The sequence below is a fragment of the Oryx dammah genome, unplaced genomic scaffold, assembly GCF_014754425.2.
Source record: "Oryx dammah isolate SB20612 unplaced genomic scaffold, SCBI_Odam_1.1 HiC_scaffold_5, whole genome shotgun sequence".
Taxonomy (NCBI): Eukaryota; Metazoa; Chordata; class Mammalia; order Artiodactyla; family Bovidae; genus Oryx; species Oryx dammah.
Genome location: NW_024070189.1, coordinates 94,089,317 through 94,117,178, shown reverse-complemented (window position 1 = coordinate 94,117,178; position 27,862 = coordinate 94,089,317). Strand labels below are relative to the sequence as shown.

Below are 27,862 nucleotides of genomic sequence, written 5' to 3'. Positions count from 1 at the left end.
CAGTATTCTTGCCTGGAGAATCTCATGGACAGAGGAGCCTGGCGGGCTGCAGTCCACGGGGTCGCAGAGTTAAGCACCACTGATCACTGCGCATTCCCACGTTCGGCTGCAAAACAGTGCTTGGTTACAGATGTTGCCTGTGCTCTGCTAGGGATAATTCATGCTGTCTGTACCTTGTTCCCTTTTTTCAGATGTGAGCAGTTTGTAATCTGAAACTCACTGGGCCCCACGTGTTTCAGGTCCGTTGGAGTGAGTGGGCCCATACGTGAGATCACGGGTGGAAAGTGGTCCACACCACAAGCAGCACCTGGCGAGCAAGCACAGGCATTAGGTGTAGGGGTCTGGATGAGGTGGGTGGGCAGGGCCTTTTGACACAAGGAGTGTGTTGTGAACTTTGGATTCTGCGGTGCATTCTGAACTGGTTAGATCTAGCAGAAGGAGGGAGGCAAGATAACTGGGCGGCAGACGAGGCTTCTTTGCCAGGAAGCCTGGTGAGGCAGGTACCACCTGAGGAGGTGGTGAGTTTGCTAGGATGTCGGGAGAAATACCCATCCCAGATCGGGGAGCGAGAGGGCTAGACTTGGGCTGGACTTGGCTGCTTCTGTGGAGAGTGGAGGCTCTTAACCTGAAATCCTAGGATGGTCCTGGTGGGTCAGTGGGTGTCCCATGATCTTACAACCCCTTGAAGTTGCATGTGGTTTGCATAAGGGTAGATGGACAAGAGTTGTTGGCTAGGACCTCGGAGGAGCCTCCTTGATTTTAGGAAAGGGGTGACAGCATCTCTCAGGAGGGAACACTTGTAAAGCGCTTATTAGCTCCGTGTGCTTCCGGTGACCTGGGGCCATGGCGTGGCTCTTGATTCTCTGTGCTTCTTCTGAGGGAGAGGCTCCCTTGCTTTTGATCCCCCTCAGAGGGATCTGTGACCTGAGAAAGGCTGGTGGCCACTGAGGCCAGCAGCAGATTGCGGAGTGAAGCAGTCAGTGGGGGCCACGTGTATCTGTGCCCTCTCCAGGAGAATGACTGTGAATGGCAGGAGTGCCAAGGGGAGATTACTGGATTTCTGAGCAGGAAGGGCTGCCCACTTTGGGTGCTGGAGTTGGGGAGGGGCCCAGGCAGATGGGCCCTCCCCAAGTCTGGGGAGGGCCTGGGAGTGGAGGCTGGTGGGGAGAGTGGGGCAGAGACCTTACCCGGGATGGCAGGGCCCACCAACAGTTCTGTGAAAATAGGGAGACTTGAATTTTCATACTTTCAATCAGAAGGACGCATTCAGAGTGACCTTGCTGTCTCTTTATTGTAGTCATTACCATTTGTCTAACTTTATTTACTAATTTTAAATGTTATTTCTCCCACCAAACTTCTGATAACAATTGCAGTGTGTTAGCTATCTATCATGTAACAAAACTAGTTAATGAATTAATTATTGGCTGCGCTGGGTCTTCGTTGCCATGCACACACCTCTGGCTGCAGTAAGGTGGGGGACTGCTCCCTAGTTGCAGCGCTCAGGCTTCTCGTTGTGGCTTCTCTTGTTGCAGAGCATGCATGGACTCTCGGGCACTCAGGCTCAGTAGCAGTGGTGCAGGATCAGTTGCCCTGTGGCATTTGGGATCTTAGTTCCCAGACCAAGGATAGAACTCATGTGCCCTGCATTGGCAAGCAGATTCTTAACCATTGGACCACTAGGGAAGTTCTTAACTTTAAACAGCAAAAGTTTACTGAGCATCCATTGCGTGCCAGGTACTGTTTGAGGAGCTGGGATTAAGCATGTGGGTCCACACTTGGGGGTCTTGTGGGGTGGGAGTATGTGTGACAAGCACTGTCTCAGCAATCTCCCACAGTGGCCAGGGCCTTGAAGGTAAACCGGGCTGAGGCTTGAGAATGCTGGGGAAAGGGCTGCTCGAAGTAGGGGTGAGTGGGAGGTACGGGCTGGTCAGGGATGGTCACCACTCAGAATAGGGCATTAAAGCTGCCAAGGGAAGTGCATCGGCATGACCCAGACTCTATGCCTCAGTTTCCTCAGCTGTGAAGTGGGGATCTTGGTAGCATCTGCCTTGGAGAGTTGCGAGCTAATAGAAGTAAGGTGCTTGAAGTAGTGTCTGCTACTCAGGCAGGCAGACTTGGGGAGTGAGCCTGTGGGCCTGCATGGCCAAGAGCAGCCCATGGCCAGTGTGGCTGGAGCAGGGTGAGTATGGGGAGGGGTGGGTCCCAGCAAGGGGCTTGGCCTTTATTCCCAGAGTGTTGGGAAGGAAAGTGACACTCGAGGTGGTGTCTGGGTTCAAGCCCTCCCCCATCCCTTAGTTCCTTCCCCCATCCTTTCCTAGCAGAGCGATCCTGGGTGAGTGACTCAGCCTCCCAGATCTCAGCTTCCTTGTCGGTGAGGGGGGTTTCACTGAGGGGTTTGGCTGGTGGTGGGTGGTCACCTGTGCCCGGACTGCAGGCCCTGTACACATCAGATGCCACCCCTGCCCCCAGCTCAGTTCTGGTCTTGGGGAGCAGAGAGAAGGTGGATGAGGAACCGTTCCTCCCTGCTTGGGGAGGGCCCGGAGCGTGGCCTCGGAACCAACCTGAAGAGAGCGGGGCAGGAGGCCGCCAGCCTCACAGAGCTGAGGTGGGAGGGAGGGGATCTGGGCGCAGGAGCCACGGACTCGACTGCGGTGGTGCCGGCTCTGGGGCAGCTGGGGTCTGTATCTCTGGGCCAGTCCTGCTCTCCTGGTCAGCCAGGCCAAGGGACAGGCCTGCTTTGCATTCCTGGGCTGGAATGCTCACCCTTCCCCCTCCTGGTCTGCAGCAGCTCTCACGGGTCAGAGGCGTCTGGAGGTCATGATTTTAGCATAGGCCGCAGAGTCTCATCTGACTTGACCTCATAACCCCAGGCAAGTGACCCTCCTTCTCAGTTGTTTCCTCCTAGAGTGCAGAGTGGTTTTGGGGGCTGGTGGGCTACAGTCCATGGGGTCGCCAAGAGTCAGACGCGACTGAGCGGCTGAGCATGCGCACACACAGATTCGCCCCACATATACAGCAGGTGAATAGTATGATGTAAGAGATCACTGTCTCCTGAACCTGCCGTGTGGTCTGGAAGAGACGTGTCCCAGGTAGAAATGATCATGAAACCCCCAGATGGGTATGGGGCAGCTGGGAAGGCCTTGGAGATCCTGCCCCAGCCCTTCCTGGTCCCACACGGCTCGCTGCGTGTGTTCACCCTCCTGTCTGCTCACTTCCGGGACTTGCTGGGAAAGCGTCAGGATTCAGGGTCCCAGGAACACAGCAGGGCGGGGCTGCTGGCACCCTTTATGTCTGCTCCGAGAAGCCCTGGCACCTTTTGGTTTAAGATCCCTGAGTCCCTGACTTCCCCCACACCCACCTCTTTTGTTCTCTGAAAGCCAGTTAATGAAGGAAATTGAGGCCAGGCTTCACCCAGGCCTGCAGGAGTTAGATATGGAGGCCCTGTGGCCCTCAGGCGTCTCCTGTGGGGGTTGTGCTTTAGATCACTGGCTTTAATTGTTTAATCAACACGCACAGATGCCTGGGCCTAAGGTGCACTTGATGTGGTGTGCACCCCAGTAACTGCCGCCCAAAGTCAGACTTAGAACTCGGCCTGCAGCCTCTGGGTGGGTTTGGTTTGGTTGGCAGGGTATTCTTGAAAACCGGTCCAGACGGGTGTGTGTGTCTGGGGGTACTCTGTCTCCTCCCCTCCCCCTCTCCTCACAGAATAAGGGGAGAAACTCTTTCACTCCCTCTTTTTGTCTGTCTCTTTCGGTTGATTCATCACCCACAGCTTTGGTGAGAGCGGGTCTGAGCTGTTTTCTTTAAGACTGTTGGGCGGATTTGCTTCCCCGCTAATTGTGTTCCCGTGGCTGGCGTTCCTCTTGGCTGCATGTGATACTCACGTAACGGTTTTGTGTATAGAAACCTGCCTGACAACACAGGAGCTGGTGAGAGTCGAGCTGGTGAGAGTCCAGCTGCAGGGACCCCGGCAGATCTGAGCTCTAATGAAAAAGGAATGCTGCAGTCATCCCCCCACAGGGGGCACGTGAATAAATGATCAAAGGCAGATTGGGGGGCCTCTTGCAGATCCCAAAGGGGCATTCCAGAGAGCTAGCCACATTCTTCCCTGAGCTGGAGGGGAGGGCGAAGGCAGGCTGGGGTTTCCAGCCTTCTGTCATGTGTCCCAGAGGTCCCCTCCGCTGAGCCTGTCTGGTCCACACCGAATGTGTGACTGGAGGTTGGCATCCGTAGTGTTGCGTGAGTCTTGGGTTGGAGATGCTGGCTGGTTGCCTGGCCTCGATGCCCCTCCACCCCCACCCCAGTGCCCTGCTTATCGCCACTTTGAGGCCCTACCACGGCTGTTGTGGGCTGAGCAGCTGGTGGGTGCCGTGCCAGGCTTTTTACGTTCATTGACTTGCCTGGCTGTCAGAACAGCCCCATGGGGAGCCACCTGCTTCCTAAGAGGGGAAACTGAGGCACTTGGTGGTGGCTGGCTGTCGGGTGCCAACCCGGCTTTGGCCCTGCCGGCTCCCCGGGGGCGCTGGGGAAAGTCCGTGCCCTAGAGAGGCAGGCCTTGCCCTTGGGGTGTGCGTCAGGGAAGTGGTGGTGAGTCTTCTGGAGCCCACAGCCAGTCTTGCCTCATCCCTGTCTCGTTGCCGATTCCATCGTGGGTCGGGCAGGCTCTGTCCCCACCGGCCTGGGCCACATCTGGAGTCACATCTGGCGAGGCAGCTGCTGGCAGGAAGGGGCCCTCCCTCCAGACTCACACATCTGGTTCTCCGAGCCCAGAGGCAGGGCCAGAGGGGCTCCTGGAGTGCCAGGGGCCCGGCGGAGGCCCTTCTGGCAGCCACGTGGCCCCAGGACATCCTGTGTTACCTCTGGGCCAGTGGTTGAAGTGTTTTCTTTGTTGATGAGCCCTCCACCAGGACTGTGAGTGGGCCTCAGCCCCCGAGCTGGTTTCCTGTATCACTCCTCCACCAAGGCTCGCTGCCCTGTCCTCCAGCCTCTTGCGGTTTGGCCTCCCTGGAGTCACCCTGGGCTGAGGGCTGAGGTCCCTCAGCTGGCTGGAGGAGGAACATGTTAGCATTCCCCAGACACGGACTGGCTTGGCTTCCTGTGCCGAGCACACGGTCGCTGGCAGCTGTGGGAACCTGCGTGTGGGGTGTCCCAGCCACTCTGAGGGTGGGTCCCCCTGCTGCCCGTGATAGGCTTCCCCTATGCGCCTCAGTCCTCATGAGGCACTGCCTGCCCAGTTCCTGCAGTCACAGGTGGTGGACACCTTCATGACCCCTCTCAGCCCTTGGAGTCTGGCTCTGTTGCGAGCCTGTAGTGGGGACTCTGGAGGATGGTGCCTGCCAGCCGTGGTCAACCAGCCGGGGCTGGCTCTGCGAGGCCCAGGGCCCACGTGCTTCCCTGGACCCTGAGCATGGTCCCCACAGCCTCCTAGGCCCAACTCGCCCCCCAGAGACTGGGATGGGGTTCAGCTGTCTTTCATGAGCAGCCAGGTCCCTAGGCTGGGCCGCTTCAAGCATGTCAGTTCTCTGGGCCTCAGTTTCCCCTCTTGAAGTTGAGCTCAGTGAGGAAGGTGGTGGTTGGGAGCATTAGCTGAGGCCCTGACTTATATTAGGTGTCTGCCTGGTACCATGTACAGCAACGGCTTCAAAGTCCCGGCCAAAGAAGAAAGGCTCGGCGCTAGAGGCCGACAGCACAGCCTCTGGAGTGAGGGGCTGGGGCTAATGGTTTGTTGCCTCCCCCACCCCTAATTATTCTCTAAGCCCCCCTGCTCTCAGGGGCCAAGGAACCGCGCACAGCTGCTGTGCTGTGCCTCGTGTAGCTCACAAAGCCCCGGGCTGCCGGCTGATTAGCATGGATGGGGAGATATTTGCATGTGATGGCTCCCGCCCAGTCAGAGCCCAGAGTAGTCTTTTCAGAAAAGCCAAGCCCTTTCTTTGTCTGGTGCTTCTCTTGGAGTTGCCCTTCCACACACCCCGCAGTTAGAGTCGTTTTTGGGGTCCCTCCAGACCAGACCTATAGGACCACAAGCCTCCAATCCCTAAAGGCAAATACCATCCACCACCCCACCCCCAGCTCCCATGAACCACCCTTTGAACGGGGTCCCTGCTGAAGCCCAGAAGCCAGCGCTGACTTAGGAGGTTTGGGGGACTCTAGTGTGGTGCCTCTTCTTCAGCATCTGGTCAGCCCCATGGTGGCGAGGGGAAGGCGGGTGGCAAAGGGTGGGCCAGCAGTGGTGGCTGGCTATTGTTATTGTGAAACATTGTCACAGGGATGAAGGCTAATATAGCAGACGCCTGGAAGTGCCCACCCCCACCTGGAGAGAGAAACAAGTGTGGCCTGTAGAGCCCAGGGCCCCTATCTTGTCTCCTCCCAGCGAGATAACCTGGTGGTCAGCCTTTGGGTCCCCTTTGATGTGGCTGAAGGTCCCACACCTAAAGTCAAGACCTTCCCAAGCACAGCGTGAAGCCGGCACCTCTCAGCCTCAGCCAATGGCTGCTTCAGGTTGGAGTGGCCTGCGCAGAGCCTGGTCTGGGTACCTGGTAGGGTTGATTTAGTGGCCTCTGGGCCCAGCGTGGCGCTGTGTCCAAGATTCTTTCTGAGAGTCCTTCTCTCCCATCTTTGCCTCTGGTCAGAGGGCCTTGGGGATGTGGGGACCCCAGATGGATGTTGTGTGCTCAGAACACCTGCTGTGTGCGCTGGTCCTGGGCTGGGCGCAGGCTGTGTTAGTCCTTCTGACAGTGCTGATCGATGCTTTATTTTTCAAGACCTGAAAGCTTGGAGGGCTGGAGGGTGCGGTCCAGGTGGTTCGAACATGGGTCTGGAGTTCTGGGATTTGTACCACTATGTGGCCTTCTCAGCAGCTAGAGAAGAACTTGCCCTGGGCTTCCAGGTCTCAGGAGGCCTCCAGCACCCTGGCCTGGCCCAGCCCTCTGCCCCTCCTCCGTCACACCTACTCAGGGGAGGGGAGAGCCGTGTGCTGGCCCAGGCTAGGAGAGGCAGTCACCAGCTGAGAAGCCTCCTCTACCCTTTAGCCCTAGTGGGACACTGGGGTCACAGGACCTGAGGCTGCGGCGGGGCTGTGTGTGTCTGTGTGTCTCAAGGCCTGTTTCCCCTCCCCTCCCCCACTGTCACTATTCCCTTTGTGTGCTTATCTTTCCAGAACATGGTGGAAATTCAAACTGCTCAGGAGAGTGTAACATGAAAAGCCCGTGTCTTCCTCCCTCCCCATCCTGGCCGCTGCTCGTCTTCTGTCATGACCTACCCCCACGGGCTTTCAGGCACACATCTCCCCAGGAACACACCAGCTCAAGGTTGTCCACGTTTAAACCATGAGAGGCGGGTGCCTGTTGAAAAGTACACCTCCCTTCCAGAGGCAGCCCCTGAAGTCATTTCATGGTGTTTCTTTCTAGACAGGCCTTCCCCGTGCCAGCTCGCCCTGCTCATTTTTACACCCATGGCGCGTGTATTTTACACCGCGTATCCCTAACAGTGTGGCTTGGTCATCTTAACATGGCGCCATCTACGGATTGAAATCTGTGTCTTTTCTGGGCCCTCCTTTCCTTCACTCGTTCGGTAGGTGCGTCGGTTTTCTGCTGTTTTGAACAGTCCTGTATTGAAGTGCGTCTTCACAGACATTTAGAAGTGGAGCTATAGGGTAAGGTCCTGCAAGGGAGCTTGTAGGTTATAAGTCTTTGGTCCTGTGTGCTGGGAAGAGACGCCCAGACAGGGGCTGCCCTGGGGCGCTGGGGGCTCTGGGTCCCTGCGGGGAGGGGCTGGGATTCACCCAGGCCAAGGTCAGGCCCAGGAGCCCATGGTGACCTCACGCTCCTCAAATACCCTGCGGCTGGGCAGTGTGGCAGCAGCTGCTCTGAGCGTCTCCGAGGACAGCACTGGAACAGCCAGCTTAGGTTACAGCCAGAGAGGGAGGCCAGGCCAGGCTAGGATTCCCAGAACCATGGTGGCTCCTGGTCATGAGGTGCTTAGTACACTCATACTGCCCTGCAGAGAAGGTTTTTTTTTAATTAATTAAAAAAAAAATTAGTTTGTTTTTGGTTGCTCTAGGTCTTCGTTGCTGTGTGGGGGTTTTCTCTAGTTGTGGCGAGTGAGGCTTCTCCACGTGGTGGCTTCTCTTGTTGTGGCGCACGGGCTCCTGAGCGCGGACTCGGTAGTTGTGGTGCGTGAGCTTAGCTGCTCCGCCGCATGTTGGATCTTCTCAGACCAGGGATCGAACCTGTGTCTCCTGCATTGGCAGGCCAGTTCCCATCCACTGTACCATCAGGGAAGTCCTAGGAAGGGTTTTATCTTGACTTTATCCCCATTGCACAGATGGGGCTCCTGAGGTTGAGGGTGAAGGCAGGTGGTGAGGCTGTCTGCCAGGCCTTCCCCATGGGCTGTGCCATGATCCCCAATGGTCAGAAGAGGAAATGAGGCCCGAGGTCCTGTCTAGAGGGCGGCCCGTTAGGCCCTGAACTTAGATCTTCTTGAATGTCCATTTATTTATTTGGCTCCCTGGGGTCTTAGTTGCGGCATGTGGAATCTTCTGTCTTCACTGTGGAATGTGAACTCTTAGTTTCAGGGATCTAGTGCCCTGACCAGGGATTGAACCCTGGTCCCCTGCACTGGGAGCTGGTGTCTTAGCCATTGGACCACCAGGGAAGTCCCTCGATGCCCCCATTTAAACCACTGTCCTCTTGGTCTTGGCTCCACTGGGGAGGTGGGGCAGAGGGGCCTGGTGCCTGTGGGAGATGGGAGGCTCTTGGAGGACGAGCCCTGCACCCCGATGCAGTCTGGCTTGGCTTGGATGTTGCTGCTGCCCCGAGGCAGCCCATGATCCGTACTGCATGGGGCATCGTGGGTATCAGCCCTCCGAGTTCCCTCCAGCCCCTCTTACCCTGCCTTCTCCCTGGTGCCGCCTGCCGCCCTGTGGTGCCCTCGAGCGCAGGAAGGCAGGGCCTGGCCGGGTTGTTCACTGCTGTGCCCTCGTGCCCACAGTTGGCACTGAGCAGGCTACAGGCTAAGCTGCCCAGCGAGCCAGCCAATGGCCCTGAGCAGAGGGAGAGGCTGCTGGGTGGGCCTCGGAGAGCACTGATTGCTTGCCTTGTCCTCCTCTTCACCTGACTCGCCTCTCTCCTGTGCAGTGTTTTTCCTCTGGAAGGTGAAAGCCTGTGTTTTATTTGGCAGTAGGAGGCGATTTCATAAAAGACCTCACATTCGGACAGGCATCTCCCCCCTCTCCCAAGTCTGCCAAGATAAATAGCTTTAATTATTCCTCGTTTGTGGCTGTAATACTTTTCCCGCTAGAGAGGCAGGGACTTGAAATGTGGCCCTTTTGTGTGTGGGTTGCTCCCTTCTACCAGCTGGCAGCTGCTTTTCCGTCTCGCTTTTCTGTTCCCCAGGAGGCAGAGAGCGCCCCTCATTCTCACACCAGGACAGACGGTTCTGTGGGAGGAGAGAGCTTGGCTCCCGGCATTTATTCCCATTCTGCTGGGCCCCTCTGACACAAGTCTGTCCAGCATGATGGGCTCAAGGCCCCCTTGCTTGTTCCAGAGCAGAGGGGAAGGGGGACAAGGACAGGGGTTACCAGAGGGCTGCCCAGTGCCCAGCGCCTTCCCCAGGCCACACACGCCCTTGGCCTGGGCAGCCGGACCCCCTATTCTGGCTACCTCCTGCACGTAGGAAAGTGGCCGGGCCTCCTTGACCCCAGGCCTGGGGCGGCCGTGCAGGTCAGCGTCCTCAGATGCTGGGCGGGGTGCTTGGCCAGCCACATGCAGGGCCCTGGGTTCAGCTTGTCCAGGAAGTGCTGGAGAACCTTTCTGGTCCCCTGGAAGAGGTGACAGGGACTCAGGGAAAGAGAGGCAGGGTGCCTGGGAAGAGTCAAGGGGCCATGAAGGCTGGGGAGGCGGCCTTCTGCCCGTGGTCTGGGAGGTGGTAAGATCAGCATGGCCCCATGGGGAGATGGTGGGGTGTGCCAAGCCGTCCATGTTAGCAGGGCCTGGCAAGCCCCATAAGGAGTTTGACTTTGTTCCAGAAGGTTCTGGGGAACTACGGAGGAGTGTGGGCAAGAGAGACCACAGCAAGCCGGCTGCATTGGGCACTGTGACTGGGACATGCCTGGAGGCTCAGCACGTCCCCGGGTCATCTGGTCAGTGTCCTTGAGGCCACCAGCTTCTTTGAGGCCTGTCTGAGTGCCAGGCCCCAGATTAGGCCCAGGAGTGAGGGTGGGGAGTGGGGCGTTTCCTTCAGGCCTGGGGCAAGGGAGCCCCTGTGCCTCAGTGTCCGCGCCCTGTTCGGCTGCTCCACGTTCCGTGGTGCTGTCCAAGGAGCCAACAAGAAGGGGCCTCAGGGTGGTACTATGCTGGGCAGGGAGCAGGCAGCTTGGCCCCGAGAGCTGCTTGCTTCCCAGTCTCATCTTCTGCCTGGCCAGCAGCCAGCCCTGGCCTCCCCTGGCACAGGGTCCCTTTGGGTGGTGCCCAGGGCTGTGGGTTCACCAGGGTTCACCGGGGCCTCTCACAGCTCCTCCACAGCCTCCCTGTAAATCCCTTGTCTTGCCTGGGAACCCCTGCAAGCTCCCTGGGTTGTAGCCAGGATTCCCAGTCGCCTCCCATTCTCCCTGCTGGGCCCCTGCGAGGGAGAACTCCATGCTCGTGTGTGTCCCTGCACTCAGTGCTCACTCAGCACTTGCGATCACCGCCAAGCAGTTCTCCGACACCAGCGGGGCCTCCTGCAGTGCAGCTCCATTCTGACCCTGTCTCCCTGGAAGTGGTCAGATCACACAGGTTGAGGGCTCAGTGCCACCGGACTGTGCACACCCCACTGGAGATGCCAGGCGCAACCTCAGCAAGCAACTTGCTATGTAAATTGGAGGTTCCTAGGATCTTGTCCTCAAGTTCCATTAACTTGCTACAGCAAGTCAGGAAGAGCCTGCGCTTACTAGACGACTGGTTGACATGAAAGGATACAGCTCAGGCCCGCCAGATGGAAGAGCCAAGCAGGGTGAGGCGGGGGGCAGGGGCAGGGGGCAGGCCTGCCACGCCCTCTGGGGTTGGGCGCCAGCCTCCTGGCATGCCACATGCTTGCCAGCCCAGAAGCTCTCCTGTACCCTGTCCTTTTGGGGTTTTATGGAGGCTTCATTGTATAGGCACGACTGATTTAACCATTGGCCTTTGGAGGCTGAGGAGGGCGGACTGAAAGTTCCAACGGTCTAATTGCTAAGCTGGTCCCGACATGGCTTTCTAAAGTCATATACCCCAGGGTGCTTGAAGGGGGCATCACGTGAATCACAGAAGACACCTTTATTGCTCTTTTATTTATTTAAACTTTTTGTAAAAAATAATTTTTATCTATTTATTTGTGGCTGTGCTGGGTCTTTGTTGCTGTGGGGGCTTTCTCTAGTTGCAGCAAGTGGGGGCTCCTCTCCAGTTAGCTGTGGTGCACGGGCTGCTTCTTGCAGTGGCGTCTCTTGTTGCAGAGCACAGGCTCAGTAGTTGTGGTGCACGAGTCTAGTTGCTCTGTGGCAAGTGGAATTTTCCTGGACCAGGAATTGAACCTGTGTCTCCTGCATTGGCAGGCAGATTCTTTACCACTGAGCCACCAGGAAAGCGCACGTTTATTGCTCTTAATCACTTGAGAAATTGCAAGTTTTAGGAGCTCAGTGGCAGGAAAGACAACTAAATACATGTTTATTGTTAATCAGCATATCATAGCTCCCTTTCCTCTGTTTTCCCACGTGCCGTTTCCTCTCGCTGAAGAATTTGTTCCAGTCTCTCTCCCTGGCTGAGCCAGGTGCCGTCTCTAGCCTCCCATAATACCCCTGCGTCCCTGGCCTCAGTCCCCATCACCTGGGGATCCTCGTCACTGGCTGCCCGCTCTCCTCACCCTCTGAGGGATGGGCGGGGGGTGTCTCCTTGCGCTCCACTGTCAGCTTTGTAATACAGTCGTATTGGCACGTAGCCACGCCCCTCTGCTCCTTTACATAGTGTCTGCAGTGGAGTTGAGTCACTGTACGTGCGTATGTGTGTGTACTCAATTGCTCAGTCAGGTCCGACTCTTTGTGACACTTTGGACTGCAACTTGCCAGGCTCCTCTGGGTTTTTTCAGGCAAGGACACAAGTGGGTTGCCATTTCCCCTCCAGGGGATCTTCCTGACCCAGGAATTCAACCTGTGTCTCCTGCATCGCCTGCATTACAGGCAGATTCTTTACCTACTGAGCCATCAGGGAAGCCCCTGAGTTACAGTAGCAGGAATTAAATGGCCTGAAAAATGTTGGGTCCTTTACAGATAAAGTTGTGGCCATAACTCCCTAGTGCTGGCTCAAGAAGCTCAGAGAGGTGGTGCGCACACCACTTAGGAGCACAGACCCGGAGCCAGTAGGCTCTGCCACTCGCCGTGTGACCTTGAGCAAGAAACCTAACCTGTCTGAACGAGCCCCTTTTCTCCTCTGAGCCTTTGGGGTGGTAACAGGAGGTGTGGGGGTTTTGTGGAGTCCATGAAAAGTGCAGGAGCGGAGCCTGGCACCTGGGAAGTTGTCTGACATGTTAGCCCCATCTCACCTCAGCAGGGTGTGGGTGGGTGCTGGCCCTAGCAGCTTGCGGAAACTCTGTGACTTGGGTACTCAGGGGCCTTGCCGCCCGGAGAGCAAGACTGGTAGGGTGTTTTTCCAGGTCCACCACCACACCCCCAGAGTACTGCATTCCCTGTAGAGTTGTCCCTGGTGATTCTGGCCCCTCGACCCATGGCCCCAGAGCCTCAACGGAACAGACTTCACAGTGTGGTGGGTGGGAGGCCAGCCCAGGGTGTCAGGCCAGGCCTAGGAGCAGGGCAGGCATGCTTGCGGTGGCTGTGGCCTGACTAATACTCCTTGATCTGAGTTCGTTTCCCTGTTGAGAGCCCGTCTGGGTGAGCTTCCTTGGAGCCTTCATTTCTCAGCCCGCCGGTCCCATCACTGCAGGGAGGAGAGACACAGGCCCTGCTCAACTTGGCTGGGAGGGTACCCTGCACACGCTCCCAGCCCGAAACCCCCTTCGTAGTCCCCCTCCGCAGGTAGATCGACAGGGCAGCCTGCCAGCCCTCCTCTCTGCTCCATGCCTGCCAAGGTGATGAAGGTGGTGTGTTCTAGGTTGGTTTCTGGAAGCAGAGCCCAGAGACCAGTTCTGCCTCTTCCACGGCTCACCCGCAGCTGGGTCCAGGCCCTGTGGTGTCCAGGCCCCTTTCCTGGGGGAAGAAGCCCTCTCCTGGGAACCCCTCCCCCTGGGGGGCCAGGAGGCAGGCTGTGCCTGAGCCCCAGCCTCAGGGAGGTGCGTGGAGAGGGGAGCCATCGGCCCAGCACGGCCAGCTCTGTCCATTGTCCTGAGGGCCCCTCCCAGTGAGGTGGGGAGAGGAGAAGTACAAGTGCAAAGGTCGGAGCCCTGCCCACTGTGGAAACTGGGGCGCTAGTGTGGCCTTGGGAAGGGGCTGGGAGGGGAGATCCTTGACTGCCAGTCCAAGAGCTCTGACTTCTCCTGAGGCTTTTAAAAAAGAGAGGAACTTGATTCAGCCTTTTTTTTCTCTTGGTTTTTCAGATATTTTCCAACCATCCCCTGTGTACCAGGGACTGACCTCTGGTTGTATAGCTATGATGTATACAAAATGCTGATCCCATGGGCTTTGGGGGGCCCACCCTGATGAGACCACTCAGGCTGTCCTTCGCCCTGGCTTCCCTGTCCTGGGCTTCTGGATGAAGCCAAGCTTCCCTTGGCCATAGGTCCTTGTGGTCGCCTGCCTGGCACCAGGCCGCTGGGCAGCTGCTTGGGTTGCCAGGCTGTTCTGGTCTGGCAAAAAGGGAGACAGGCCTTCCCTGGTCTGTTTGCCGCCATGTGGGAGTAGCTGACAGATTGGCTTTATTTTCTGACCCAGGAGCGGGCATGGGTACTGCGTCAAGGTTTTAGGTCCGTTCCTGAGACCCATTTACAGTTGGACTCAGGAGCACCTTGTCTTGGGCGCCCTGTGGGTGCGGCCTGGCCATGACCCTGGGGCTGCCCCCCCTAGTCCCCTCTTCCCTCCTGTCCACTGTCAGGAGGCTACCCATGCCCTGCTCCCCTTTCTCACTCCCAGGAGGTGGCACCTGGTTCCTGAGGTGTGAGGTGTCTGGTGGAAACCCAGGTTGTGGCCTCAGGAGCCTCCTCCAGGCTGTGGACCAGGCTTAGGGCTCAGAGCAAACCAGGGGTGAGCAGGGTGCCTAATGAACACCCGTCAACCCTTCATATCCAGACTCATGCGTTGGGAACATTTTGTTTTTACTGTTGAGATAAAATTCACATAACAAAAAACAATTCAGTGGCTTTTAGTGTGCTCACAGTATCCGGTAACCACCACCTCTCTTTCCAAAATCTTTTCATCAGTCCAAAAAGAAAACCTTGTTTCCATTAGGCAGTTATTCCCCATTCTCCCACCCTCAGCCCCTGGTGGCCACCAGTCTGCTTTCTGCCTCTGCATTTACTAATTCTGGATGTTCCAGATAAATGGGATCGTACACCTGTGACCTTTTGTGTCTGGCCTCTCACTCGGCATCATGTTTCTGAAGCTCATCCTCGGGGTAGCAGGTGTCAGGACTTTGTTTCTTTCTATGGCTGAGTAATATTCTATTCTGCGGATGGACCGCATTTTCTTTATCTAGTCATCAGTGGATGGACATCTGAGCTGTGTTGAACAGTGACACTTTGAATGTTTGCATACAAGAATTCGTGTGACTATCAGCTTTCCGCTCTTTGGGGTGTATACCTAGGAGCGGGGTTGCTGGGTCAAGTGGTGATTCTGTGCGGCTGTCCCATTCTGAGTCCCCACCAGCAGGGTCTGAGAGTTTCAATTTCTCACCAGCAGGGTTATTTCCCACGTTTTGTTTAAAGTTGTAGCCATCCAACTGGGGGAGCAGCAGCCTCTGACTATGGTTTGAGTTGCAGGTGCCTAATGGATAATGCTGTGCATCCTTTCACATGCTGCTCATTTGTGTATCTTGGGGGAAACATTTCTTCAAGTCTTCTGTCTGTTTTTTGAATTGGGTTACCTTTTAGTTGTTGAGTTCTTTATATATTCTGGACAATAGATTCTTATATAAGATATATGCTTTGTAAATATCTTCTCCCATTCTGGAGGCTGTTTTTTCACTTTTTTGATGCTGTCTTTTGATGCGAAAAGCTTATATGTGTGTGTGTTATTAATTCTTTTTTGGGCCACAGCACATGGCTTGTGGGATCTTAGTTCCCTGACCTGGACTCATGGCAGTGAAAGCATAGGGTCTTAACCTCTGCACTGCCAGGGGATTCTTCCAGAAGTTTATAATTTTGATGAAGTCCCATGTATGTAGTTTTCCTTTTGAAACTCTTTGCTTTTGGCGTCATCTTGAGGAATCCATTGCAAAATCCCAGGTCTCAGAGCTTGACCCCTGTCTTCTCCTGGGGAGTTTTACAGTTTCTACTCTTACGTTCGTTTAGGTCATTGATTCTTTTGAGTTGGGTGGTTTTTTTAAAATAAATGGCGTGAGGTAGGGGTCCAGCTTCATTCTCTTGTACAGGGAGACCCAGTTGTCCCAGCACCATTTGTTGAAGAGACTATATTCTACCCCCTGAATGTTCTCAGGACCTTTGATAAAAATCAAATGACTATAAGCAGAGGGTTTATTCTGGAGTCTCGTTGTGCTGACACAACAGTCCCTGCCTCTCCATTTGCCAGCGCTGTTCTATTTTGATTATTGTACCTTTGTAATGCGTTTTGGAATCTGAGCCTGTGGGTCTCGCCACTCTATCTCCAGCTTGTTTTGGATGTCATGGGGGTGACTGGGAACACTTTGCCATAGTTGTATTCATGCTTCTCTCTATAAATATATTTTGTTGTTGTCGCTGTGGATTTGACGAGCCACTTGAAAGCAAGCTGTAGACGCCACAAGAAACTTCCCTGTATTTCCATATGTGTCTTTCAGTAAAAGGGGCATTCCTTCACAGAATAATGCCCTTGTCGCATCTAGATCTTTTTAAAGTTCCAGCACCTGGGGATGCCCCTGCTGGTCCAGTGATCGGGATTCTGGGCATCCAGTGCGGGGGGTGCGGCTTTGATCCCCAGTTGGGGAGCTAGGATCCCACATGCTGAGTGGTGCAGCCTCCCCGACACCGCCCCCACCAATAGAAAGGCACCTGTAGTCCACACATTTCCCCAGGAGAGCTCAGTCGCTGTTGAAAGGCGTTCATGGGGCTGCATTTCAGGGCCACACCTGCGTCTGCTCGCCACACCTCTTTAGTCTCCTGCACTCCAGGATACACGTGTGCTCAGTTGTGTCCGACCCCACAAGCTGTAAGCCCAGCAAGCTCCTCTGTCCATGGGGCTATCCCAGCAGGAATACCGGAGTGGGGAGTCATTCCCTTCTCCAAGGGGATCTTCCCGACCCAGGGATCACACCCATGTCTCCTGTGGCTCCTGCTGGATTCTTCACCAGTGAGCCATCAGGGAAGCCCTCACTCCAGCTCCCAGCAATTTTTGTCTTTCTTTTCATCTTTGGCTGTTTTGAGGCGACCCAGGAGGTTGTCTTGCAGACTGCCCTGTGGGCTGGCACTGTCAGTTGTCCCCTGGTGATGGGCCCAGGGTTCTGTCCCGCTGCCCCATATCCGGGCCACAGCATCGGGTCACTTTGTCTCCTGGTGACGCAGTGCCTCACTGTTTGGCTGAGATGGGGCGCCCCACGCTTTTTGAGTGAATGGCCAGTAACAGCGATAGTGGCGGGTGCAGGGGTGCAGCGCTTCCTGTCTGTGTGTTGGGTCTGACCGCTGCACACCATTAGTTCTGCTTGACAGATGAGAAAACCGAGGACTCAAATCTGCCCAGGTGACACCTCAGTGGTGTAGGTGGGGCGTGAATGCAGGCTGTCCGGCTCCCGTGGCCACACTCCCCTTATTTGCGAGAAAGGGACTTCCCTGGTGGGGGGTCCAGTGGTTAGGACTTGGCACTTTCACTGCTGTGTCCCTAGGTTCAATCCCTGGTTGGAGAACTAAGATCCCACAGTGCTAAAAAAAAAAAAAAAAATTCAAGAAGGAGAAGGGCTTAGCTGGAGGAAGCAGAGGCACCATGGAGATTCTTGACTCCCATCCCTGCTCGGCTCTGAAGACGCCCCCACAGACGCAGAGGGGCTGGCAAAAGAAGGCGCAGCCCCCTCATCTGGACTCGGGGCAACTGCTGCGTTCCCAGGACCCTCTGACCCTGCCAGATTGCCCTTTGCTCCCCTGTGTCTTCCCACCTCTGGGTGACATGGGGTCTGGCACCAGGAGGTGCCCCGGGAGGGAATATCCCGGCAGAGGTGCGTGCCCCGCTGGGCCCCCTCGGTTCCGACGCACCTCCTCCCCCCACCTCAACCCTGGTCGCACTGTGAACCACTATCCTCTCCCGCTGGACAGAGTGCATCCTAGGTCCCCACCAGGGACGCTCATAGGCCGCTGCCGCTGCCTGATCCTCAGTGTGAGGACGTGGGAAGGGTGGCCCTGGGACCTGCCAGCTCACGCCCGCCTCCCTCCCCTCACAGATGAAGACGTGTGTGTGTTCAAGTGCTCGGTGTCCCGGGAGACGGAGTGCAGCCGGGTGGGCAAGCAGTCGTTCATCATCACCCTAGGCTGCAACAGTGTCCTCCTCCAGTTCGCCACACCCAGCGGTACGTGTCCCTTCTGCCCCGCAGCTCACGGGGTGCCCAGAGCTGGGGGGCCCCTGGAGCTGGGGTGAATCAGAACTGGTTCATCTGACCCAGCGAATGACCCATCCACATCAGAAGTATTCCCCAACAGAAATATGTCCACAGTAAGAGTATGTTCTTGCTGCCTGGACACTGCCCCAGACCTTGCTGGGTCCTTTGGGTCCTTCTGGGCTCGGCTCCTATGTCCGCCCCTCTGGGAGGCCCATCCTGACCTCCCGGCCACCCCCCAGGCCTCTTGGAGGGGCCCCTCAGCTGGGGGTCGGGGGCCCAGCCGCAGCAGTGGATAGGGTGGGGCGAGGTCTGGAGGTCCAAGTGCAGAGGAGCTTCTGGAGGGGTCCAGGCAGACCCACTGGGGGACACGCAAGGCTGCTGCTGGACTTGAGGAGCCCCAGGCGAATGGTGCTGAGAGGTGGCCCCAGGCTGGAGGCCCCTGGAAGGCCCAGCGGCTGGGCTTGGCCCTTGCAGAGCTGTAGTCAGTGAGCCTGATGGTCAGCGCAGGGGCTGGGGTGGGAGAACCCAGGGTGGGGAAGCCATCTGCCCACAGCCACCCACTGTGATTGCAGAACCCCCTTACCTGTCTCAGTGCCTCTGATGGAGTGGGGAGACGTCCCCGGCCCAGACCCTCAGGACCGCCTAGCTTCGTGTGGCCCGGCTTCAGAGCTGGGAGCTGGCCAGGTCGGGGGAAGGCAGCCAGGTGACTGCCCACCTCCCACCAGAAGCATTCTTAGGCTCCACCCCAGTTCCTTCTTTATACGAAACCAATCCCAGTTCACTGTTTAAAAAATAAGTTACAGAAACACCACCAGGGTTATCAGTAGATGTTCTTGGTATAAATCCCCCTTGTCTTTTTCCTCTTCTATGGATAGTTGCATTCTAATTTTTTGCCCTTAGATCCCATCAGTTTCTTAAATCATGGTCAAGGATACATAACCATTTTACCACGTTAACCCTTTCTGAGCGTACATTTCAGCAGCAGAGTGCCTTCTGTCACCACTGTCCAGTTCCGGAACTTTCTGTATCTCCCCACACTGTGTATTTTAAAGATACCGTCTTCTAGTTCACTTTGTTAAAATACACAAAAAATTTACCAGCAACCACGTTCAAGTGTCTGGACTCCAGAGCTGTTACAGCACGTTCACACTGTGGTGTGCCCTTCCCCCAATCCATTGCCAGGACTCTTTCTTCGTCCTGAACCAAAATTCCATCTCCAGTAAACACTCACTCCCCCTTCCTTCTCCCCTAGCCCCCACAGTACCACCTGTCTTAATGATTTGATTTTGTTTCTTTTTCTTGATACAATTTTGTGGTCGGTATTTTATGTTGATAAACACAGTTCATTCGCATAATATCTGGTTCTGCATAATATCTGGTTCTGCCGACTGCTGGTGACTGATCCTCTGACACGCTGCTCAGTGTCCCCTGGGGTCCCTCCAGTCTCCTCTGACTGGACACTGAGGTGGTGTCCCTGTGTCCATTTGCCACCCACAGACACTGCCAGGTGCTGTGGGTGGACCTGTGCTTCTTTACTGGGGTAAATCCTAGAGATCTGATGCCCGGGTTACTCTTCAAAAGCTTTGGCCAAGCTGCCCTTTGGCAGATCTGCGCCTGGGCCCACTCCCACCCGCCTCAAGGAGCATGGTCCCCCTTGACACCTGCCTTCTCCCATGGCAGCCACCACGTGGCCCATGTGGCTGTCCTTTTTCATTTCTTTAAATTTCAACATTTCGGGGGGTGGGGATTTTCAGATCACTCATGCTCAAGGGAGAAAAGTCAGGTGCTCACCTAGAGCAAACCCCCTGCCCCTGAGTGGGCGGCCATGACCTGGCTTCCCCCTTCCAGATTTCTGCTCCTTCTATAACATCCTGAAGACCTGCCGAGGCCACACCCTGGAGCGGTCAGTATTCAGCGAGCGCACGGAGGAGTCTTCTGCTGTGCAGTATTTCCAGGTGGGTACATGGCGCTTGGGCCAGCCTGGCGCCCTTGGTGGTCCCTGGAGGCTGCGTGGCATCTGGGTTCCTGTCCTGGCTCTGCCACTTGCTCAATGAGTAACCCTAGACGAGTGTCCTGTGCTTGCTTGGGCCTCGGTTTCCTCATCTGTGAAACAGAGATGCCAGTGCCTGCCTAGAAGGGTTGTTGGAAGGATTTGAGTGCAGATGAAGCTCAGGTTCACAGGCCTTCTGAGTAACGATAGCAAAATTACCATGTCCTGAGCACGGAGGGCATGCCAGGCACTGGCTCCAGCGCTTTGATGCGTACGGAAGCACTTGAAACCCTCCCAGTAGCTCTAGGAGGTAAGTACTATTGTTGTCCCCATTTTACAGATGAGAAAACTGAGGCTCAGAGAGGTTAAGTGACTTGCTCCAAGTCACACAGCTATTATGCAACAGAGCCAAGATGGGAAGCCAGGTCTGCCTGCTGCCCCAGCCCAGGTGCCACGCTGCCTCCCGACCGCCTGGTTGTCTTACAGAGAGACCCCGCAGCACCTCACCTGCCTGGCGCTCTGAGCCCTAGGGTCCTGTTTGACCTGCTCCTCCGCTTCTTTGGGTCCCCTGAGATGGGGCAGGTGGCCCTCGATCGCAGAACCCCGCCTGTGGCGTGTCTGAGTTCTGGGTGGCTTCTGGGGCCCAGGCGCCATCCAGCTGCATCCTTTGGCCGCAGTGACGGTGGTGGTGCCCCCCCGCCACGGGGGCCGCCTCCAGCTTCCTGCTCCCCTGGAGCAGCTGGCTGCGGAGAGGGATGCGGCCTCCCCAGGTTGATCTCGCCCGAAGCCGACCTTCCTCTGTCGCAGGGTCAGCTGGGGCCTCGGCCGTCTGCCGGCTGCGTGCCCTGTGCCATTGGCCTGTCTCTGTTCCAGTTTTATGGCTACCTGTCCCAGCAGCAGAACATGATGCAGGACTACGTGCGGACGGGGACCTACCAGCGCGCCATCCTGCAGAACCACACAGACTTCAAGGACAAGGTGAGCCAGCAGGCCTTGCCTGCCCTCTGCCCCCCGCCTCACCCTCAGGCTGCGCACGCACCTCGCTGCCTCAGTGGCCTCTCCTCTTTTCTCTTTGCTCATTGATTTTGTCTTTTCTTTCCTCGGACTGTAGAAGAAAATCTTTTTGTAGAAGCCTGGTGTGTATCAGATGGGCACGAGAGGCCTCTGTCATTTTCCTCTAAAACAGCCACTGCCAACAGTAAAGCCCTCTTCCAGATATTTTCCCCTCGCGTATATCTGTATCAGCATATATGTATATTTTAGGGTTATAATCTTGTTCTTTATTTGACTGGGCCAGGTCTTACTTGAGACACACAGGCTTTTTGTTTTAGTGTGTGGGAACTATTTTTTTTTTTAGGTTGTCACATGTGGGATCTAGTTCCCTGACCAGGGATCGAACCCGGGCTCCCTGCACTGGGGGCATGGAGTCGGAGCCGCTGGACGACCAGGGAGGTCCCTCGGGTTATAATCTTTTTTTTTTTTTTTGAGTTTTTTCTTTTTTTTTTTCTTTTTAGTTTGTGTTTTCTATTGAAGGATAATTGCTTTCCAAAATTTTCTTGTTTTCTGTCAAACCTCAACATGAATCAGCCATAGGTATACATATAACCCCTGCCTTTTGAACCTCCCTCCCATCTCCTGTTCTGGGTTATGATCTTTTAAAAAATATATATATATATATAAAATATGGAGAAGGAAATGGCAACCCACTGCAGCATTCTTGGCCTGGAGAATCCTGGAGAACGGATAGAGGAGCCTGGCCGGCTACAGTCCATGGGGTTGAAAGAGTCAGACATGACTTAGCAACTAAACCACACACAAAATAGGATTGTATGCCACATTCACTTCCTACAAAATACTTTTCCCCCACCTAATGTTGTGTCTTGGCACGTGCTGTTAAGTTACATGGACGAAATGGAATCTAGTCACTTCCCTAGTTCCTTTTAAAATCTTTTTACTGTTACTCACTGGTACTGCTGACCCTGGAACAGCACGGGCTTGACCTGCACTGGTCCACTTACCCACAGACTGTTTTTGATGGATATGAACAACCATGCTGCACGATCCACAGTTGGTTGAATCCATAGATGTAGAGCCGTAGACATGGAGGGCCCACTATATGGTTATACTCAGATTTTCTACTGGAAAGGAGTGTTGGTGTTCCAGATTCCCGTGTTGTTCAAGAGTCAACTATACGTGCATGATTAAAAAGAGACCAGATTATATATATTCAGAGGGAAAGTTGATTCCTTTCTCTTCCTGTGGCTTAGAGGTTGTTTCCTCTTTTTTATTTATTTTTGGCTGTGCCATGTCTTAGTTGCAATATGTGGGATCCAGTTCCCTGAGTAGGGATTGAACCAGGCCCCCTGCATTAAGAGCACGGACTCTTAGCCACTGGACCACCAGGAAAATCCTCTGGAGTTTATTTTCCCTTGCCACATGGAAGTTTGTGGTTTTTTCCACACATCTAGGGGGTTCTCTCCACATGATTCACCTGGATCCACCTTGTCCAGCGCCTAGGTCATGCCCCCCCACCCACCATTGCTGAGAATCCCCTCCCGTCACTGAGTACCCCCACCTCCTGCCCACCCCTGGCCCAGGGCCTGAGCCCCCGCAGCCTGGGGAGCAGTCGTCCTCGACATGGCGGCCATCTGTGTGCCTTGGCGGCTGGCATGGGCCACACTGGGGCAGCGCTCGTGGCCGAGGAAGCGCAAGTTCCCTCAGTGAAGCCCCTTCCAGCTCCTCCAGCACGCAGATCCATTTTGTTGTTCATCTAGAGCTCTGAGAGGCACTCAGGGTCCACCACCCCCGACCTCCTGACAGCACCAACATCTCCATCAGGCACTCAACCTATGCCCACCCCAACGCCCAGAGCAGGTCTCCTTTAGCTCATGCGCTTCACCAGCAGACCCGTTTATCCCAGCTTTCTGCTAACGTGGTGGCAGTCAGACGAATCCAGAATGTGGGGTGGCCCACCATGCTGTGGCCTGGACTCCGAGAGCCTGTGCTGTGGGGCCCAGCAGCCCTGGAGAGGGCACCCACATGGGAACCGTTCCCAGGTTTCCTCTCAGGTTGTGGGGATACCCTGTAGGGCCTGGGGTCGGGAGCTGCCACTTTCTGCCTGCTGCGTGGGCCAGGCCAGTCGGCCCTGTGTCCAAGTGGTCCTGCTGCCTGCAGGGCTCAGAGGTGTCCTGACCTAGTGAGCCCTCACTCCCACATGCCCCATAGATGGGCCCAGGCCATGTCTTCTTGAATTGGATCTCAGAGAGGGTACTGGTTCTGACATCCCCGCTGTGCTCAGAAGCAGAAGCTCCCCTCCTGCCACCTCTGGATCTAGGCCGCAGGCTCCCCCTGGGAGCAGGCTCGGGGCAGCTGGCCATGCGGAGTCACAGCAGGCTGCAGGGCGGGGGCGGGCTCAGCGGGTGGGTGGGTGGGCCTGCAGGGAGCTAGCGCCCCTGACATCCCCATCCTTACTGTCATATCCCTTCACTGCTAGCTTGTCCTCACCTCCCCGTCCTCCCCCAGATCGTTCTCGACGTTGGCTGCGGCTCTGGGATCCTGTCATTTTTTGCCGCCCAGGCTGGAGCAAGAAAGATCTACGCAGTGGAAGCCAGCACCATGGCCCAGCACGCCGAGGTCAGTGCCCGCTGGGACCCCAGCCTGCCCTCGTCCCCGCATTCTGGGCCTGTTCAGCCAGGGGAAGCCAGCCGGGTCGGGAACCCGGGAGGCCTGACCCCTGCATCCAGGGAAGCCTGGGGATGTCGGTCTCTACTTGGGTCTCTTGTCCCCCAAACTGAGTGGTTTCAGGGGCAGGGCTCTCTGGGCCTCAGAGACTCTCTTCCGTGATGAGTGGTTGCCCGCCAGGTTCAGAGGTAGTTCAGGTCTTTGGGGCAGGACTGTGCAGTCACACAGACCAGGGGGGGATCCTGGCCCCTGGCAAGCCGCCCGTCTCTCTGAGCCCCCCTGAAAGATGGGCAGCAGGAGTTCATTTTACTGGTTTATGTTGCTTGGCACCAAAGCCTTCATTCAGAGTTTAACACCTAAAAACTACAAAGACAAATAGTGGGGATGGCTCCCTCCCCCACCTCTAGCTCCCAACCATCTAGACCTCCTGGCAGAGGGAGAGAGAGGAACACAGAAGCCCTGCGAGCCCCCGTGGGCTCTCCACCCACCCCTCCCACACGAACATCCACGCCACCGTCTGGCTTCTGGCTTTGCTCTCCTTAGGGTGCATCTGGGTTGTATCTGTCATGTGAAGAGCTTCATCACTCTCTCTAGTGGTTGCCAAGCATCCCTTTGCCTAGACTGCTGTGTGTAGGCTGTAGTTGACACAGGCTGATTCTCAGTCTACAGTACAAACCAGTACCCCCCACGAGGCTTTGTACCCGCGTCCCCTCTTGTGGTGAGGTTACGTCTGTAGTGCACACCTCCCAGCACTGGGATCGCTGGGTCGGAAGGTGTGTCCAAGCTGACATTTGGTGGCCCTAGCCAGGCCTGCTTGTCCTTGTACCCGAGGTAACAGTAGGGACTGGGGAGTTGCAGGAGGGCCGGCCCGAGACGGGTGGGGCCGCAGTGACCTCCTGATGGGCCAAGGCTGCTCACAGCTGCAGTCAGCATGCGTACCATAGAGGTGGCGGGGGATCTGGTGGCCGAGTGTGGACTGAGGCCCTCCCCAAGAGGACCCCTGTGACCCCTGTGGCCTGCCCACCCTCAGGTCTTGGTGAAAAGTAACAACCTCACCGACCGCATCGTGGTCATCCCTGGGAAGGTGGAGGAGGTCTCGCTGCCCGAGCAAGTGGACATCATCATTTCAGAGCCCATGGGCTACATGCTCTTCAATGAGCGCATGCTTGAGAGCTACCTCCATGCCAAGAAGTACCTGCGGCCTGGCGGTGAGTGTCCCTGCTGGCATGGGCCGTTGCTCGGGTCGAGGGCCCCAGGGCCCCTATGGGGGACGCCGGGCTGTCGCTCGGTCAGCGCAGGTGTGCTGCAGTGCCCCGCAGGCCTGCACTGGCAGCCTGGGTGCCAAGGGCATCAGGGCCTTTGACCCAGCCCAGCTGACTGGGCCCCAAATGAGGCCACTTGTTGGGCTGCCTCGGCGTCTCGTGCCCTCGGGGGACAGTGTCCTGCTGGGCTGTGGTCAGAGCCAGAGTGGGTTTCTGCTGGCACCTTCCCTGAGGAGCCACCCTGGCACCTTTGTCCTTGGCCTTATAGACTTGCCCTCAGCCTCACAGAGCCCTTCGCTCCTCAGGGCCAGGAGGCAGTGGGGGGTGAAGGGGGTGGTGTGTGTGTGTGAGTGGGTTGGGGGTTCTTGGCACTGGGGCGCAGCTGTGTGACCTCTGTGTCACTGTACCAGCCCGTCTGTGCTCTGGGGTCTCTGGGTTCCTGTTGACCCCTGTGTCACTGGGGTCGGGTCTGCACTTGGCCACGCACATCTGCTGCTGTGTCCATTCTCTGCTTGCCTCTGGCATGTGTCTCCACCTGCGTGTTTTTGTACAGGAAAGGGGTTGTGTGTGTGTGCTTGCGGTGCAGGATGACCGTGGCCAGGGCAGAGCATGGAGGCCGGTGCATCTGCAGGCCCTGTAGGGGCAGGAGCCGGGCTGTGGGGAGGGGGGAGGTGGCCGCTGTTCCCCACAGCTCTGTCCTGCTTTCCAGGTGTATGGGCGGCCAGGCTGCCCCGAGGCTTGTCCTCTACCTGCTCTTCTCATGCTTGGCCCTGGTGGTGGGCCACGCTGGCCGGGGTAGGAGGGTTTGGGGGGAGTGGAGTTGGGTTGATGGGCAGTGGTGGCCCCAGCAGAGCATGGTTTCCTCCTCCTGGGCTTCTGTGGGCAGCTACACCCCCACCCCACTGGTCAGGCGGCCTGCCCAGCCCCCTCCCCTCAGCCTGCATTAGTGTGGCTTGGTTCCATCTCAGGGAGCTCTTTGAGGGCATTAAAGGGAACTCCCCCCCAAACCCCATAATTGCGCTTCAGCTGCCCATGATGCTCCAGGGGTAGGCGGCCTGGCTTGTGGCCTCTGGGCCAGAGAGCACCTCGCCTTCCCCACCCCACGGCTGCAACTGAAGGCAGGCAGATTCCTGGTGCTTCCTCGGACTAAAGGAGGGAGAGAGCCCCACATCTGGAGGCCAGGTGACTGGAGGCCCCAGACTTGCAAGTAGGCAAGAGCTCCTGAGCCCTGACTCTCCTCCCACTGGCTCTGACTCACCCGTCTGTTCCTCGAGTCAACAGATGGAGGCCCACCCTGCCCCCCAGTTTCAGGCCATGCACGTGGCCCACCCTGCCTGGCAGAGGCCTGTGCAAGGGGATTCTGCTGAGGCCGTGATGGCATGGCTTGGGGCTCACCCTCGCCCTGTCCAGAGCACTTGGCTTTGTTTCCCCCACTGCACACCGGTCCCAGAGACACCATCCAGCTGATGGAGCAGAACCCCGGAGGCCCTGGCAGGGGCCGTCCTGTCTCCCAGCCCTCGGAAGGCTCAGCCTTCCTCCTTCCCTGGCCAGCTGTCCAGGTTCAGTGAGGAGGTGGATGTCAAGTACTCTGTGGCCGCTGGCAGAGCAGGCTGAATGAGTGAGTGAGTGAGTGAGTGAGTGAGTGAGGAGCAGGGAAGGCCCAGAGTTGGGGTTCTGGGGCCCTCTGAGGCTCTGCCAGGCCCTGCTGGATGTCCCACCCTGATGCCAGCACCCCTCCCTGCCCCTACTCCCAGGAAACATGTTCCCCACCATTGGTGATGTCCACCTGGCACCCTTCACGGACGAGCAGCTCTACATGGAGCAGTTCACCAAGGCCAACTTCTGGTGAGTGTGCCCCTCAGGGTCCTGCCTCCTCAGGGACAGCCCCGCCTCGCTCTCATTCCTTATCCTTCATGGGACCTAAAAGATGGGCTGGATGAGGGCCAGCGGGGAGAGGAGGCAGTCTGGCCTGTCTCCTGCTGCTGGTGACCTTGCCATGGGGGGCGGGCGCTTTCTGCAGGTACCAGCCATCCTTCCACGGAGTGGACCTGTCAGCCCTCCGAGGTGCTGCAGTGGACGAGTATTTCCGGCAGCCTGTGGTGGTGAGTGCGGGCACCCAGGACACTCCTAGAGTTAGTGCTGGGCGTGGCCCTCATCTGGGGTGGCAGGAGGGAAGCTTTCTTGTCAGGCCTGTGCAAGCTGTGCAGCGCGAGGGAAACCACTGAAGCTCTGAATTTCTGCCCCTGCAGGGAGCTCTCACATGGGGATGTTGGGAGTAAGGAGCAAGGCGTGCAGAGTACTTAGCTCACAGCATACAGTACTTGTTATCAGATGCACTGGTCCTTGATGAACTGATTCTCTTCGATTGACTTTAATTATTAAGATTTTTGAACCTGGGTCATGTATAGACCCATGGTTCAAAAATCAAAAAAGTACAAAAGTGGAAAGCCTCCCACTTCTGTACCCTAACACACAGTTCTCTTTCTTATAGGCAAACAGTCTTGTGGTTTATCTTTTAGAACTCTTATACCTAAACGTGCATATACAAATATATACATTTTTTCAATCTTTTTTCCTTTCAAAGTGTAGCATAATCAATGTGTTGTTCTGTCTTAGTTTTTCTGTGTTCAGAGAACATACGCTGTATGATTTCACTCCTTTGAAATTTGTTCAGAGTTGCTTTATGCCCAGTATGTGTTCTCTCTTGGTTTATGTTCCCTGTGTACTTCCTTGAGATCACTTGTTGAGTACATTGTTACATTAATATCAATTCAGTCACATTTGCTAATCATGTTGGTCAAGTCTTCTCTGTCTCTGCTGATTTTTTGATTTGCCTTTCCTGTTACTGATTATAGATTTATTTTTCCGTGTAGTTCTGATAGTTTTTGCCTTTTTTTTTTAACATTACTGTTAATAGGTGCATACAGGTTTAGGATTACATGTTCCTGTTGGATTGATCCTTTTGTAACTATAAAAAGTGTCTTTATTTTAAAAATGTCTAGTAGTACTGTTGCCTTAAAGTCTGTTTTTTTTTTTGATAATAGTTTAGCTACTCAGGCTTTCTTTGGTTAATCTTTATACGATACATATTTTTCCATCCTTATACTTTCAACCCTTTTATAACCTTATTAAGGTTTATCTCATGTAAATAGCATGTATTTGAGTTTTGTTCTTTAACCAATTGATGGCTTTTGTCTTTTAATTAGAATGTTTAGATTATTTATATTTAATGTAATTAC

General features: G+C 55.8%; 1 protein-coding gene across 4 annotated transcripts in view; it reads left to right on the top strand.

Annotated features, from left to right (window-relative positions):
- The window catches only part of CARM1 (coactivator associated arginine methyltransferase 1), a 41,629-nt gene that overhangs the window by 7,649 nt on the left and 6,118 nt on the right, over positions 1 to 27,862 (top strand). For 3 of the 4 annotated variants that reach the window (XM_040240676.1, XM_040240677.1, XM_040240674.1), the window contains exons 2-8: positions 17,535 to 17,660; positions 19,539 to 19,645; positions 20,554 to 20,658; positions 23,203 to 23,313; positions 24,392 to 24,569; positions 26,378 to 26,468; positions 26,644 to 26,725. In XM_040240676.1, the coding sequence (XP_040096610.1) occupies positions 17,535 to 17,660; positions 19,539 to 19,645; positions 20,554 to 20,658; positions 23,203 to 23,313; positions 24,392 to 24,569; positions 26,378 to 26,468; positions 26,644 to 26,725 (800 nt within the window). Of the gene's footprint in view, positions 1 to 10,614; positions 10,990 to 17,534; positions 17,661 to 19,538; positions 19,646 to 20,553; positions 20,659 to 23,202; positions 23,314 to 24,391; positions 24,570 to 26,377; positions 26,469 to 26,643; positions 26,726 to 27,862 lie in introns of those variants that run through there. The other variant, XM_040240678.1, reaches the window with a different exon arrangement.